The sequence below is a fragment of the Parasteatoda tepidariorum genome, chromosome 1 (genome assembly GCF_982258835.1).
Source record: "Parasteatoda tepidariorum strain Cologne lab strain chromosome 1, Ptep-v5.0, whole genome shotgun sequence".
Classification (NCBI taxonomy): Eukaryota; Metazoa; Arthropoda; class Arachnida; order Araneae; family Theridiidae; genus Parasteatoda; species Parasteatoda tepidariorum.
Window position 1 is genome coordinate 94,444,528 of NC_141755.1, and position 15,521 is coordinate 94,460,048.

The 15,521-nt window shown below is 30.2% G+C and overlaps 1 protein-coding gene across 2 annotated transcripts in view; it reads left to right on the plus strand.

The window, feature by feature from the left end:
* Nucleotides 1–9,830, plus strand: part of LOC107441408 (prostaglandin E2 receptor EP3 subtype-like) — a 75,472-nt gene extending 65,642 nt beyond the window's left edge. Inside the window, exons 2-4 of one of the 2 annotated variants that reach the window (XM_016054648.4) lie at nucleotides 4,292–4,708; nucleotides 6,104–6,347; nucleotides 8,988–9,830. In XM_016054648.4, the coding sequence (XP_015910134.1) occupies nucleotides 4,292–4,708; nucleotides 6,104–6,347; nucleotides 8,988–9,175 (849 nt within the window). In that variant the 3' untranslated portion in view covers nucleotides 9,176–9,830. The remainder of the gene's footprint in view (nucleotides 1–4,291; nucleotides 4,709–6,103; nucleotides 6,348–8,987) is intronic. The other variant, XM_016054650.4, reaches the window with a different exon arrangement.
* The last annotated feature ends 5,691 nt before the right edge of the window (nucleotides 9,831–15,521 follow it).

A 15,521-nucleotide genomic window follows, 5' to 3' on the forward strand; every position in this document is an offset into this window, starting at 1 on the left:
CTTCAAGCCTCTGAAAGCATTTAAACCTTAATGTTTAGTTTAAAAAATCGCATGAACTGAACATCTCTTAAGTTACAAAATAATCCTCTAAGTATTTCTTGAGAAATTTTAAAAAGGAAAAATTTCGAAAATTGAAAGTCTCTCTTTTATTTTTGTAAAACAAAACAAGTGCCTGCAATCAGTAGGGTTTGGTCGCTAGTCATTAAGGGTTCCAACGAGAAATTTTAAAATCGTTTTAATAAAATTATCCAGTGACAGAATAAATGAAAATAATTGAAATTTGTTATAATTAATCAAAGATTTGGTTCGCTAACTCCTCGAACGATGTAAAAAGAACCAACATTTAAAGAAATAAAATTTCGCAATTTTAATTGGATTCTCCTCTGTAGAGGTTGATAAGCAGGTAAACTGACTGATGGACATAAAGGGTACTTTTTTCCAAGAAACTAAACAGTAATGGACCTAATAAATATGAATAAATGGTTTAAAACAATTCTAATGTATAACTGCTTCTAACTGCTTCTTATTCAACTGCGTAATTTTGATGAACTAAACTGATTAAACTAAACATCTCTAGCCCTAATTCCATTTCAAACTTTACAAATTAATTACCTTTTCCTCCTTGAACAATATTTATAAGAATTAAACTGTTAATAATTAAGATAATTTAGAACCTGATACAATTGAATTACAAGTAGACAAAAGCGGAACTAAAAGTTATTTAAAAGTGCTTCAAACTTTGAAATTCATTATTGAAATACAATACAACTAAGCATTTAAATATGTATATTTGAGAATCGAATTATATATAATTTGAAATACGATACGTTTTACGCAATTAAAATTTATTAATGATGAAATTCTTGTTTGAAATTTTCTTATGTAGAGTTAAAATAATTGTTTGTTGGGAACATTACAATGAAGTAATTAAACCTTCGATTGCTCACTATCTAGAATTTCCATCCGTTAATTTTTAGAACTTTCAAGTCTTCCATGACGGAACTTATTTGCCATTTCTCTAAATGTTATTGTAATTAACAAAGTGCTTTTGTTAAATAAATTGAAAACTGTGCAAAATAAAATAAATCAAGCTTTTTTTCTGTCGCAATTTCCAGTGCGTTATCATAAAGCAGTGTTTTCCAAACTTATGACTTTTGTGTACCCTTCTGTATTTTTTTAAAATATGTTTATTTTTATTTTTTGGTACAAAGTTTTGTTAATAAGTTTATTTGCATCAGTGAGAAAGATGATATTGTTTTTGCTGTGATAACAGTACATCATAATTCGGTTCTCTTGTGGTCAATTTTAGTCTGAGATGCGATTCCACATCCAATAATATATTTCTTTTTTCGAAATTGCACAAAAGTTAAAAATCACAACTGGCTGTTGACACCACTAATTATTAACTCTGCAAAAAATAGCCAATAGAAAAATACCTAATCGAAAATTTTCATGGCTAGCTTTGTTTTTAAATAACATTTTTTTAAATTTTCGTTTGTTGCAAGATATTTCGCATAAGTACGCGTACCCCCGCTAAACTGTTCCCATATCCCTGGGGGTACGCGTACCACACTTTGGGAAACACTGTCATAAAATATATTCAACAAATTTTTTCAGCTATTTTATTATTATTATTATTATTTTTAATATTATTATTATTATTATTATTATTTTTAATATTATTATTATTATTATTATTATTTTTAATATTATTATTCTTATTATTTTTAATATTATTATTATTATTATTTTTAATATTATTATTCTTATTATTTTTAATATTATTATTATTATTATTATTAATATTATTATTATTATTATTATTTCAACCAAATAGAGATAAAACAAAAATTGTAAAAACGTTTGATTTCAAATTTTCTACAACTTCCTTCCTTCACTGAGAAAAAAATTCTGGCAAACAATATCTATTTTTATGGCAAAGAAATTTATAATTTAAATATCTAGAAGGAAAAAAAACGTGGATTCTAGCAATAAATATCAAAATTCGCAGTACATCATTGATTTAATAATCTTTCTGTTGTTATTAGTGACTTGCTGATCTAGTACCAAAGGAGGCGCCGATTTAGGGCATTCAGCTAAAAAAAGGTGTCCGTTTGAACAGAAGAAATTAACCCATTTAAACAGTAATTAAATAGATATTAAATAAAAATTTTAATTTTGCGTTTCTTTTCAGTTTTAAATTTCAAAATTTAAGAGGATTTCTTGCACAAAATGTGTAAACAAAACAAATTTTTTGAAACACTCTGAAATGCATCTTAATTTCCGAAATATTTTGATTTTTTAATATTTTAATTCTATATCATCAGGATTCATATCAATCAACATTACAATAAAGCTAAAATACAGACATTATTCTACATTTTCTAAAACGTTTTCTCACCATTGGCTGGTAAAAAATAAATAAATGAATAAATCATTAAATATAAATTGTTATTATTTTATTGTCCTGCTGAAGTAGCAGAGTGTGAAATTCTATTAAATAGTTATCGTAAACTGAGATTCTTTTATTTTATGGGTCGCCAAGAATTTCTTTTTAAGAGTGACTTGGCGACACCAAATAAGGCCTCGTGTATGGGTTTGGAATGCGTCACCTGTCACATTCGGAGGGTTTCTGCAAAGATTTAGAGCTCTTGAATTAAATTTCTTCTAAGGCTTCTTCCTCGGACTATTTTGCACAACTCCTGATGTCGAAATCTGCAACAACAAAAGGAGAAAGAATTATTTTCATTTGTGACGTTATGCCGGGTGTAAAGGGACCCCATACTTAAATTTTATTCTTTATTCGAAAGTCAGATTTAGGATATGCTAAAAATTAGTACCAAGCGTAAGGTTATGATATTTAAGCAGATTAAAAAAAAAAAAAATTCTAGCTAAAAACGCCATTTTTAAATTTTCAGCCCTTAAAATATGAAGAATATGCAGCAATCATCATCACTATAGAAGGTCCTGAACTCTTAGTGTTAATGTTATTTCTTGTCATTATTATTATCCCGCTTTATCTTAATGCATTGAGAAAATTAAGAAATGTAAAGGGGGCTCAAATTAAAGAAGAAGAAAAAAACGTTACAGAAATATTTTCGTCATTTTATCCAAATTTAATGTAATGATGATCGGAAAGTTTGAATTTTAAAATAAAACTTAAAATGCGTTATATTACGTAAATAAATAGAAAAAAATGCGATACATATTAATTATGTGTTCAAATGCAATTAAAGACACCTGAAAAATATTTATTAAAATCATTTTTAAAGTAACTAAATCAACCTTGAATTATATTTTTAATAATTTATGCTTGAAACAAATTAAATTCGAACTTAGAATTACATTTTAATCCGAATTACTGCCAGTCAAAAACACTTATTTAATTAGGCTAAAAGATAATGTATTTAAAAACAGATGCTGCTTTTATTACTCTAAGGCAATTTAAAGGTAAATTTCAGAAAAAGTTTTCACTTCCTTACAAAATCAGTCATTAAAAAACGGTAATATTTCCAAAAATTGGATTGTTACTTAATACTTTTTTTACGCAATTATGTTGAAAAGCCTTGCTTTAATTAGAAAAATAAGAGTAGTAAAATATCATTCAGCTTTTGTACTAAGATACTGATATCTCTCCCAAGACAGAAACGTATAAGGATTGTAATGTGTGACGTCACAAAAACAGTGATTGGACCTTCCACCTCTTTCTAGGTGACTCACGTCTGGTTCGATGAGTTACATCCAATATCAAAAGATATTATGGTTTTTTCAGAACATTGAATTCAGTTTAATGACTCAATTCCTGTAAAATACACACAATTCCTGTAGAGGGCGAGGCAAGCGGTAATACGACACTTTGAAACACAACTTTCCATCAGTCATTGCTGATGAAAAGTAAATAAAAACAATCTCGCATCAGCTCGATGAGATTTAGAAGATCATGGCGATTAAAGCCTCACAATTCCGTAACCAACGACATGATTGCGACAATGTGGTCAGCCTTACACACAAGCTGTCTTTATTTCCTTGACAAGCTAGTATCCATCGGTGTGCAACTGGGTTGGCTTCAAGCCGCCCCTGAAGATCGAACCCCTGTCTTTCACAATGTCAGCTCAGTGACTTTAACCACTGTACCATAGTGGCTAATCCATTGCTGTTAGAGACATCAATAGGTCACTTCCACCATATAACTATATCATATTGATTAAAAAATGCATCTATGTTTTATGCGTTGGGGCTTAGTTTAGTAATTTTTTGTTACACTAATTCTCATGTTTCTCTTTTTTCACAGCATGTGACACACGCACTTATCAAACGGGCCATCTTCACATTATGGATGATTGCCTTATTTCTTGTGTGCTTACCCTTCACCGGCTTTGGGTTGTATTACGATGAAAGCACGTCGATTACTGGAAGATCTCGATGTAAGCGATATCGATCAGCCAGTGAACTGTCAGACATTGTCTACGCATTCGTCGTCTTCGCTTTTGGATGTTGGCTCTGCTTGGTGATCGTATGTTGCAACTTAGCAGTCGTCCGGGCGCTCTGCAGAATGGGACGCAAGAGTCTGGCTCACTGCGGGAGAACAACTGTCCGAAAAGATAGCAGGGAGTTATCCTTCAACCACACCACACCTGAAGAGTTATCCTTTGCAAAGCTGATGGTCATTCTGTGCATCTTTTTTGTGGCATGTTGGGTGCCGCAAATGGTGAGTCATCACAAATGTAATTTGAAATTTGTAGTTTGATTGAGTTTTAAATAATTACATGACTTTTTCTTATTTAAACTCTTTTTTTTTATCCATGTCTGTTTGGGAAATAAAAAAGCAATCGATGATCTGCTACATTTATAAACTACGTTAAAAGATATTTAGAATATCGATTCCTCGCTTTCATTTGCATAACTTTCGCTTTTATAACAATCTATTTACATTTTTACATGTTATATTATAGTCGAGAAACGTTACTTTCGCAGTTTTTACAAATAGTTTATAGTGATTCAGTTCAGTTGCTGTAAACTTGGAGGGGATGTCAGGCACATTATGAGGATTGAGAATTGCAAGGCAATTAGCCTATGTTCGGAAACATCATCGTACGCTGTTAGGGAAGCCTTTTCCATTATGAATTAGCTGCTTGTACGCATTTCAAATGGTACTTTTATTTATCTAAATTATTTTAATGTTAAATTAATTCGATGAGGAGTTTAAATTAATTTGATATTCACTCAAGTTCGAGTTGAAATCATGCATTTAAGTTATGCCAATAGTCTATCAAATATGATTGAAATTCACTCGAGTTCGAGTTAAAGTGAAGCATTCGAATGATGATGATGATTATCAATCAAAACTGACACCGACTAAAATTAACTCAAATTTGAGTTAAAACGATCCACTCAAGTGATACTGATGACCAATCAAAAATGATAATAATTCAAGTTCACGTTAAAATTATGCATTCTAACTTGAGTTAGTTCATTTGACTCTTTGACTCGAGTGAATTTAACTCAAGATGATAAGACTTATTTTATCCAGACAAATGAGTAAAATTTAACTCAAGATGATAAGACTTCTTTTATCCAAACAAATGAGTAAAATTTAACTCAAGCTGAGCTATTTTAACTCGGTCATTTAAAATGAGTAGCATCGTTAAAAATTGCATTCAAATAGACTGAGAAATGCTTGTTACATCGATATTGAATGATCTGGAGACTAATTTGTTATGCTCTCTATATTGCTCACCAAATCATTAAATTACAATAAATCAGCTATTTTTGAGTCGTATGAATGCAAGCTTTGACAATAATTACTAGAAAACGTCAAATTAACACTAAGTTAAGCTGCATTAGATGGGTAAGAGAGCTGTTTCAAATGCATACGAACAATCATTTCGTAATGGGAAAGGACCCTTAATAGCACACGATGACATTCAGACATCGGTTACTACACAATTCTGAATCCATATGGTGTACCCTACCTCCTCTTCAAGTTGGTATCAGCTAAAATCCACCCTGTAGACTTACTAAACAAAAAATCACATTAAAAAAATGTTTCTTACTAAATTAAACAAACTATAACTTCATGGCTTTTAAACTTTTCTATTATTAGGTGACAATTATAATGGCTCAAATGCACCCGGAAAATCCATCAAAACCACATCCTTTCTATCGAATAGCCGATATCTGCATGGCCCTCAACTTCACCCTGGATCCAGTTGTCTATGTACTGTCAAGACGTCCCCATCGCAGGGGACTTCGCAAACTGATGAAACCGTTGTGCCAGTCTTGCTGGCCACAGGACCATCGAACACCTTCCATGAGGTCATCCCAAGGTATGCCCCAGGTTTTATGGCGTAAGTAGATTAGTACTTTTTAAATCATGCCTGCACCTTCCTACCCCTTCTTCAAGCGTGTGGTTGCATTTGTCCACTTTATGTGCTTGCCAGAAAGCAATTTCATGATCAAGTAAATAGTAACTTATAAAGGTGAGACTATCTATTTAATCATGTTAAAAGTATTGTAGCGAGAATATGATAAAGGAAATGAAATGTAGATTAGGTCTCTTGTATAAAAACCTTGTATTTGTTATGAAAATTCTAAGCTATTCTAAAGCTGTATTCTTAATTTTAATAATATATACAGGGTGATTTCAAATTATTTTCCCGAATCTTGAAACTTTGATGCGCAATAACACATGAAATAGATAATAGATAAAGATGGGAAATAAAGATCTAAGGATATTTTAACACTGTTTTTAACATAATTTTTATATGCTATTTATGCCTAAAAGATCGTAGCAGCAACCCAATTCTAATTAGGAACAACTACTTGGAAGAATTATTATGATTGCTTGCAATGCTTGTAAGTTTGACTTCACTGACCAACAACAAGGAAAGCAGCAGGTTTGTGATTTGAAGTCCCTGAAGAAACTGACTGCTAAAAAGCCAATAGCACGCAAGAAACATTAAAGACAATAATTTAAAAGAAAAACATTTTGTGGTAAAAGAAATGTCTTTACTCCAGCAAAACCTTTACTTATTGCTTTATGAAAGCAACTCAACTTGTTTATCTATGCCAATAATAAAAAAAAGAGCTTGCGCGTCAGTGCAAATCGATGTGAGAAATTCGAGACAAACGGGAACATTTTCTAATATGAAATTTAAAGGGTATGTCTTATAAGGGTATGTCTTATATGCCCACTTTACTCGTAATATGGAACAATAAAATATAGAGGTCATAAAAATATAAAAAAATACCTTAGGAGTAATATGGCCTCACAAAAACAACAAGTCTAAATAATATTTTTCACGCACCTCTTCTAAAAAGTATACTGCAAAGCTTGAGAGTCTTTTCCTCTGCTTATAAATATTCCTTATTTATGCTCAAAAGTAAAATTTCCCACTTATTTTTTCAAAATAATGTGTTGTTCAATCCCTAAAAAGTTTCATTGATTTTTCTATCAGTCATGAGAAAAATAAACAAAACCAAGCAATAATCAAACTAATTTTATTGTGCAGCGTCATATTAAAAAGACGATAAAACAGTATGAAAAATTTTACTTGTCACATATTTTCATCAATCTCTTTCACAGTATTTTGATCTTTTTTAACAGGCTTAAGTGATTGTTCAGATGTATCATATTTTTCTTTCCAAAAAAGTTTTATCTAACTCCCTTTTCTTAAAAGCATAAAGGAAGATAAAATAGAATAAGATGTAGTGAAATATGTCACAAGAAAAAATTTGCAGTTGAATTTTCGAAATGTAAAAAAAAATTTCAGAAGCATGCATGAGAATGTTTTTAAGCATTGAATGTTAAGAACTTTCTTATTTTCACCTTATCGTAATCTTAACGTTGTTTATCATAATTTAAGGATATTTTTTTAAAGATTTCAATACCTTATTTTGTTAAAAAAGCTTATTTTGTTTTGTTTTGTTAAATAAGATATTGGTTACAATATCTTATTAAAATACAAAATAAGATATTGTAACCAATATCTTATTTTGTTACCTTATTTTGTCAAAATAAGGTATTTTGTTAAAATACCTTATTTTGTCATGTACAGTCATGAATATAAAACAAACTCATATTCAATAATATTTTATTGATAATGCAGAAATTAGTTTCGAATATTCAGTCAGGAATCTAAAAATATTAAAATCTATGGTACCAAATTCAGAGCACTGTATACTGTAAAAAATTCCGTATTCAATTACGATAAAAAGTGGCGACACATAGTTTGATAGTAATCTTTACCGTGAAATCAATTTTAACCGTAAAATTTTACGGAAAAATATCTGATATACCATAATTTCTATAAAGTGATATTTACTGTAAAATCACTGAATCACTATAATTAAATAAATATCACTGTTAAAATTTCGGTACAAAACGTAACGGTAAAAAGAGTTTTTACAGATGCTGCTCTCAGGTTGCCAGTACTTTTTACCTAAATTTGATCCGGAACTTTTTGCAGTGTATCCGTGTGAATTTCTCTGGTAAATTTCTCCGAATATCGCACTCGGCTCGCACCGACCACAGTGTCGACGTAAAATATCAATAGGGGTAGACGGATCATGGATTAATGTACTCGTGCCATCAGGCTAACCGTGGAAGGTTTTCGTGTTTTTCCACTCCATGTAACGTAAATGTGGGTTAGCTCCATCAAAAAAATCTTCCACGAAGGCAAATTTCTTCCAATACTTGATCCAGGAGTTCCCTTGTTTTCTGAATTAGGTTCAAAATCACAAGGCTCCGGAGTTGAACGTTAGAAGACGTATAACTCAAAAATTGGGCCTACTGTTCAACGACGGTTATAAACTCACTTTTATGATCCTTTAAATTTTAAATTACTTATGGAAAGAAAAGGGAATTTGTCAAGAGAAGTTTCTCCCGTCATATAGCATCTTCTTAATGATACGACTAAACAAGTGTAAAATTTCTAATTTATTAATCTTTTTAAAAAAGAAAACTTTTAATAACTTATCTTTTGTAGAAGGAAGCAAAATAACTAAAGAATTGAATCAACACAGCCTCAGCCACAGTTCCCAAAAAGATTGCATCATATTGGAACAAATGAATAAAATGAATCCAAAACTCCGCATCATTTTCAACACAGCGACTTCAAAGAAAGCCAATGGAAGCCAACCATCATCGCTGAAAGACGATTCATCGAATTCATAGATCGAACTTAACTCCGAAAAAAAATGGTTCATGAATGGAGATTGCGGTAATTTGCTCAGATTCGGCTACGAAATCTGATATTTAGACATCCAATTTGGAACACCAATTGCTGAAAGCAATTTTGAGAAGGGGGTTATGAAACAATACAGTTTGGTTTCTGTCATTTTAAGTTCAAACTCTTCGGCTTTAAATTATCTATTTATTGTTTGAAAAGAGTTAAAATTTGATGGAGAAACTTCAAATAAATGATTAAGTGCTACATTATCAAAGCTGACGTCAATTTTCCAAACGGAGATTGTATTTATTGAGCAAGCCTGTGTTAAGAATGAATTTGTATATATTTATGTAATTATAATTGTAATATCTAATTCCTTAATTGTAAATATCTAATTCTCATTTTAAATTGAGCATAATGTAATAGAATTCATCTTATATCGTCAATGTCCGTGAAATATCTTTTTTAACAGATTAATTTGTACTAAGGAGACTCAGGTGTTTGAATCTGTTGTTTAAGTAACCTTGTCAAAAGTGGTGTACATTAAAATATTATGTATATTTTAAAAACAATGAAAGAACTGTTTATAGATAATATTAAGTGTCTTTGTCTTTATTTGTAATTAATGTTATAAACATTGTAATATAATTCTTTGTTAAACCAGCCTGTTTGTTACCTTTGTTAATCCTGTTTGTTTGTCATTTGAATGAAAAACTAAACCTGTTCATTAACTTAGCAGAACTATGGCTCATAAAATGCTTCTTTTTTTGCAAGGTTAAGCTGTAAAATGAAAAATTTATGAAAAATTTATATAATATATATACAGATAATGTGCATAAAGACAAAATCTGCCTCATACTTAATTGTGCGTAAATCTCAATTCTAATATTGTCTTTACAATTCAAATTTTAAGAAAAGTTTTTTTTAAAGAAAATCTCTTTCACGTGTAGTTTCTAACAAAACAGTCTAGATTTTTTTATTCTAGAGAAATTACTCTCTTGGTTTTTGATAAATAGCAACAAAAAAAATGTCACGCTTTGTATTATAAAAAAATTATTTTGTTTTTATAGTTCCCCTATTTACCTAGGTTAATTTGGCTGTTAGTCAAATTCTACTAATAATTATTTGAATTTTGGATAATTTTACTAGCTCGCAATTGAAAAAATAGCATAAGCTATTCCTGATCGATTTCTGAAAAAGGGATTTGACTACTATTTTTCCCCTTTTTTTTGCCTTGAATACGAAAATTAAATTTCAAAAACTGATACAAAATTGATTTTGGAAAAAGAATTTTTTTTTTTGCAAGGGATAGTTTATCATTAAAAAAGTGTCAACAACACTGCAAAAACTTTTGGCTTATAGTTGCCAACATTTTTGATGTTGAAGTAAACTGAATACATTTTTATGTATAAAAAAGTAGTAATCATGTAAAAAATGAAATGAAAGTGATAAAACAACAATTGTGTAGAAGAATTAGTGCCAATATATTGCTATAAATGTTCTTGTTTTTTAAACAAAATGTTTTTTCAATGAAGCCATAAATTGTTTATAATGCACATGAAAATATGGGTTTACAGTAAATAAACAAACAAAAAAATGAATGAATAAAACTATAAACAGTGAAAAAAATTAAAAAAAATGTGACATGGTGAAAAATTTAATTTACCTCAATGCCAAAAATGGTGGTAACTGTACACCAAACATTTTTACAGTGCATATAAAAATCTCAATTTTGAAAATTTTGTCACTTTCAATGATTTATCTATTGCACAGCAAAATAAACTTAAATCTTAAATTGGAGAAAAAATTTTAATGTAGTGTAACAATTTTATAGTCATCATACTAAAAAAATTAATCACTCTTAAAGATATCATGAAAAGCATAATTTATTAGAGTTCACCTCTGGATTTGATAGCCATCCGGATTTAGTTAGGAAGTGATTTCACGAGGTTTTGTATGTGCGTCTCATCCAGTTTAGGCGCCTTAGAATTTAATCGCTCAAGTTAGGTGATTTTGCAGACCATCAGAAATGCAGTAGGACGAGCGAGAGTTCATAAAACCAGTCACATTTAAATCAATGAACTCCTGCTCATAATTAATGTTAAAATTAACATGTTGATTTATATTAGGAGTCAAATTGGTGAGCTTGTTCTGTCTAAAATAGGAAAAGCATCTCCAAAAAAAAACAGACCAACCTCCATTAAAAATGGCTTTTCATGATTTCTTTAGGGGTGGTTAATTCTTAATTCAGTAATCTTAGTTTTAAAAACATAACTAACTTCCAAAATATTTGTCTAGGTACAATCGTTATATTTTGAAAGTTCTTAAAAATCTCGTCCGTTACATTCAGGAAAGTCTTTCTTAAGTCCAAATTGAATTGAGACTGAGGAAGAACTGCTTTATACCAAATTGTGAACAAAAGTTTTCTAAAGGAAGAGAAAAATAAATACACAGTTTATGTGACCACTTTCAATAATATGTAAAATTATTATGTAACTGTCCGCCTTTGGCCACCAGCTTGGTCAACTTTCAAAACTATGTTGTACAACATATAAACTTTAATAGTAACCAAGCCAAATGTACAAACACAACTGTATTTAAGTAACTTTTGGAATTTTAATAATAATTTAAAATTTATCCGACAACCATTAAATCCCACAAACCACCGTAAATATGAGTTCGGGACATTTCAGCATTGGTAGGTAACACAAGTATTAAAACTATTTCCATCTCTTGTTGAAAGATAATATATAAAACTCATCCCAATGCTCCAGTAGCTGCTGCACTACTTCCTTATGCACCTCTCGAGCAATAACTTAAATATCGTGTAATGCGTATATGTTATTGCTAGAAAAAGGCAAGTTCCGTCACCAATATTTGGTATGACAGTATGCGGCCCGGTAAAATCCTAGAATATCCAAACTCTTGGCGAATTTTTGAAATCTCGCCAAGTTGGCGATTGTTACTGGGATTAATGCTGCTTTTTGATTATCAAAAAAAAAAGCAATTTAAATTATTACAAATTTTTTAAAATATTTTCTAATAGAATAAAAAATACAATCTCGATCAAACTCATTTGTTCTCCAGATTTAGGGCATTCACACTATTTCGAAATTAAATTTTGATTCATACACCATTCGATCATCGCTCTCTTACCTTTTGCATTTAATAAAGTTACAAATTAACTTGTCCATTCGCTCGCCATTTTTAACCGGTACCGCACAAAAAAAATTACAAAATGAAATAACGGTAATAAGTCAAATAACGGTTAGAAATAAAATAACAACGGCGATTCTAACAGCAAGAGATCAGAAACATAAATGGCGGGGAAAAAAACTTTTACCTCTTTTCTAATGAAATCCAGCTTTCGCGTAGGTATACATATCAAATAACCAATAAGGTTTAAGAATTTTGCTGGGGTAATCTCCCCGAAATATCTTTCGGAAACCTAGTTTGGCGAAATTTTAAAAACTTGCTTGGCGAGATTTAAAAAAATCGCCATGGGCTATTCTAGGATCCACCCTGCGGCCCCTCAGCATCGCTTATGAGTAAGATTTCTACAGCCATTTTAAAAATGATCGAAAATAAATTTAAATATGAACTTACTTCGGAACTAAGTTTTTATTTCTAAAAAAAAAATGAAGTTATTTAAATAAATCCTTAACTCATAACTATTTAACACTACTAAAATTATTTCTCAAGACAAATAGTGTTGCCAATTTCGATAGAGAAATATCCGCGTTCATCACGCCTCATAAGAAAAATATGTATTTAGATTATTAGACAGAGTAAAGGTCTGATAGATAAATGCATCTATAACTTCAAAAAATATTTTAGAGCACATCATAATCAAATCGTATAAATTATCATTGATGATATTTTAGTGTAGGAGTATAAAGAGGACATATTACGGGTACTTATTCCCCGTAGGCAGTGTGTAAAGTGTGATCTAAGATATGATTTACCTTAAAACAAAAGAATAGTCGAAAACAAAATTAGATTTTGATCACTTTTAAAACATAATTTAAACATTAATTTTTTAAAACAAAATTTAGGAGCTGTGTAAAAAAAATATTTAAATTAGGGAAAAGTCTTAAATTCAATCTTTCTGCTCAACAAAAAGTACCTACTTAACAAAATGTTTTTAAGCATGGTATGTATCCTAAATAAATTGATGTACTATATGTTAGAAAAATTTTGATGAATTTTTAAGCAGCATTTCACTTCAAGCATTTTAACTTATGTTATTTTTCTATTGCTGCATAAAGTTTCAATTTCATTATATTGTTATTCATACCTTGACTATTCAATTAAAATTATTATGTTGACATTTTGTGTGTATCAAGCAGAATTGGAAGAAAAAAAATGTAAATAGTGTAAAGCGTTTACAGTCAAATTTTTTGATTACTTAACTTTATTTTCCAACACATTTCTTTTAGAAAATGTTCTTCGGAGAAAGCTGCCGTTACAACGCACTAAATGCATAGTTGTAAAAAGTTCGTAATCGTAATTTTCATGCTATTGTATTTATGCTTATGAATGAGTGTCTATTGTTATCTTTATCAGGTCTATGTAATATTCGACGTTATGAATCATCTGCTGAATTAATTGTACTAAAATAAAATGCTCTGAAATTAGTTTCTTGGTTTTACTTAAAGTGAAACACTACTGTGAAAATTGATTTCTTTCTAATTTTTTTTTACCAAACTTAATGAATTCAAAAAATCACAAATTGTAGATAAACCAAAAACATCTACTATTTCATGGAATTTAATAGCACAGTGCATATATAACTTTATGAGAAAAACATTAACAGTAATGGAGCAAAACGAATCGGAACATTTTCCTCTTTATGTAACATATTTTTTAAATTTTCCTTTCTTTCGATGATAGTAAATTGACTTATTTCGCGTAGAGAAAATGCCAATTTTTTCTCAGTCAACGTTTAAAGATAATCAGATTAGCAATAATAGCAGCTAAATTTTTGTTATGATTTTTCATTTAAAAACATTAAAAATGTGTGCAAGTAACAATCCTCTCCATTATCTTGATTTTTCTCCCCTTACCTTTCAGGCAATCCATTTTGCTTGTTAATCAGATAGGTGAAATGAACGAAAAAAATGAACTGAAAAGAACTAAATTACGAGCGTTTACATGCGATCACAAGTGATAGGAGTAGCTAATCAAGAAATTATTAAAAGAAATTTCAAAGTATAAAATGATTTATGGTTGGGTTGGTTGGTTCTAATGCCATTTGCCACAGAGGCATGCCTGCTTGGTGAAACCAAACAAATTTAAGGCAGAGTGTGCGGTTCTTGTTTTTCAGTGGCGCCATCTATGGCCAGGAATTCGACTTCGCCACATCATACGTCACACCTGTTTATAAGGCGGACCCATTCATTCATCCACAGATCGTAATTTTGACCTGAATCAGAGAACGATCGATCTCCAATACAGTACCCCCAGAGGTGTTGATTTGTAATGGGAACATGAAGGACTTAGCAACTCAACAGAATTTTAACGTGCATCAGTAATAATATAGAAGTTGGAGTAGAAGCTGGAGGCTAAATGATCGACCGAAATTATCTGAAAACAACTACGCAAGTAGTTCCAGAAGTTGACGAACGATGACAAGCAGAGGTTGGAAAACGGAACAACGTAGTTAGCTTTTAAAAGAAATTCCATTTTACTCAATCAGAGTAATGATTGATTTAAAATTCTTAAAACTGATATGTAAACTTGAGTGATTAAATAAGAAAAAAAAATGCAGAATAAATTATTTCACTGAATTACAACCGTGCAATCGATCATATTTGTATTAATTAAAGATTTTGTAATTTGTAAATGAGGGCAGATCCCTTTTCTGCGAATACATGTTGATTTTGAGGTCAAAACGAAATGTATAACTCTAAAATTCTTTTTCTTAGTCGTGAAGAGGAACAAAAAATATTTATTTAGACATATTAAAAATATTTATTCTGTATGCAATCGCAAGTGCTTAGGATATGTTTGAAAGATACTTTTTACCAAGACATAACTCCATTCAACATTTTTACAATTATGTGCATTAATCTACGGTCATGTTCATTCTTTGGAACTTGAGAAAATCGTAAACTTTTTTGGTGAACATTTTGAAAAACACATTAAAAGAGGAAGGAGGGTTTGTCTTTTGATTTCGTTATCAATTTACGTCTGGTATCATGTATTCGCACGTTAAATTCGATTAATATAGGTGAAAATATAGATATTACGGCTGTTTGAGTAACTGAACGAAGTGCATTTTAGGTTTAATAAATAAGAATTTTCGAAACCCTGAAATTTATTTCTGTTTAATAATTTTTGATATAAAAT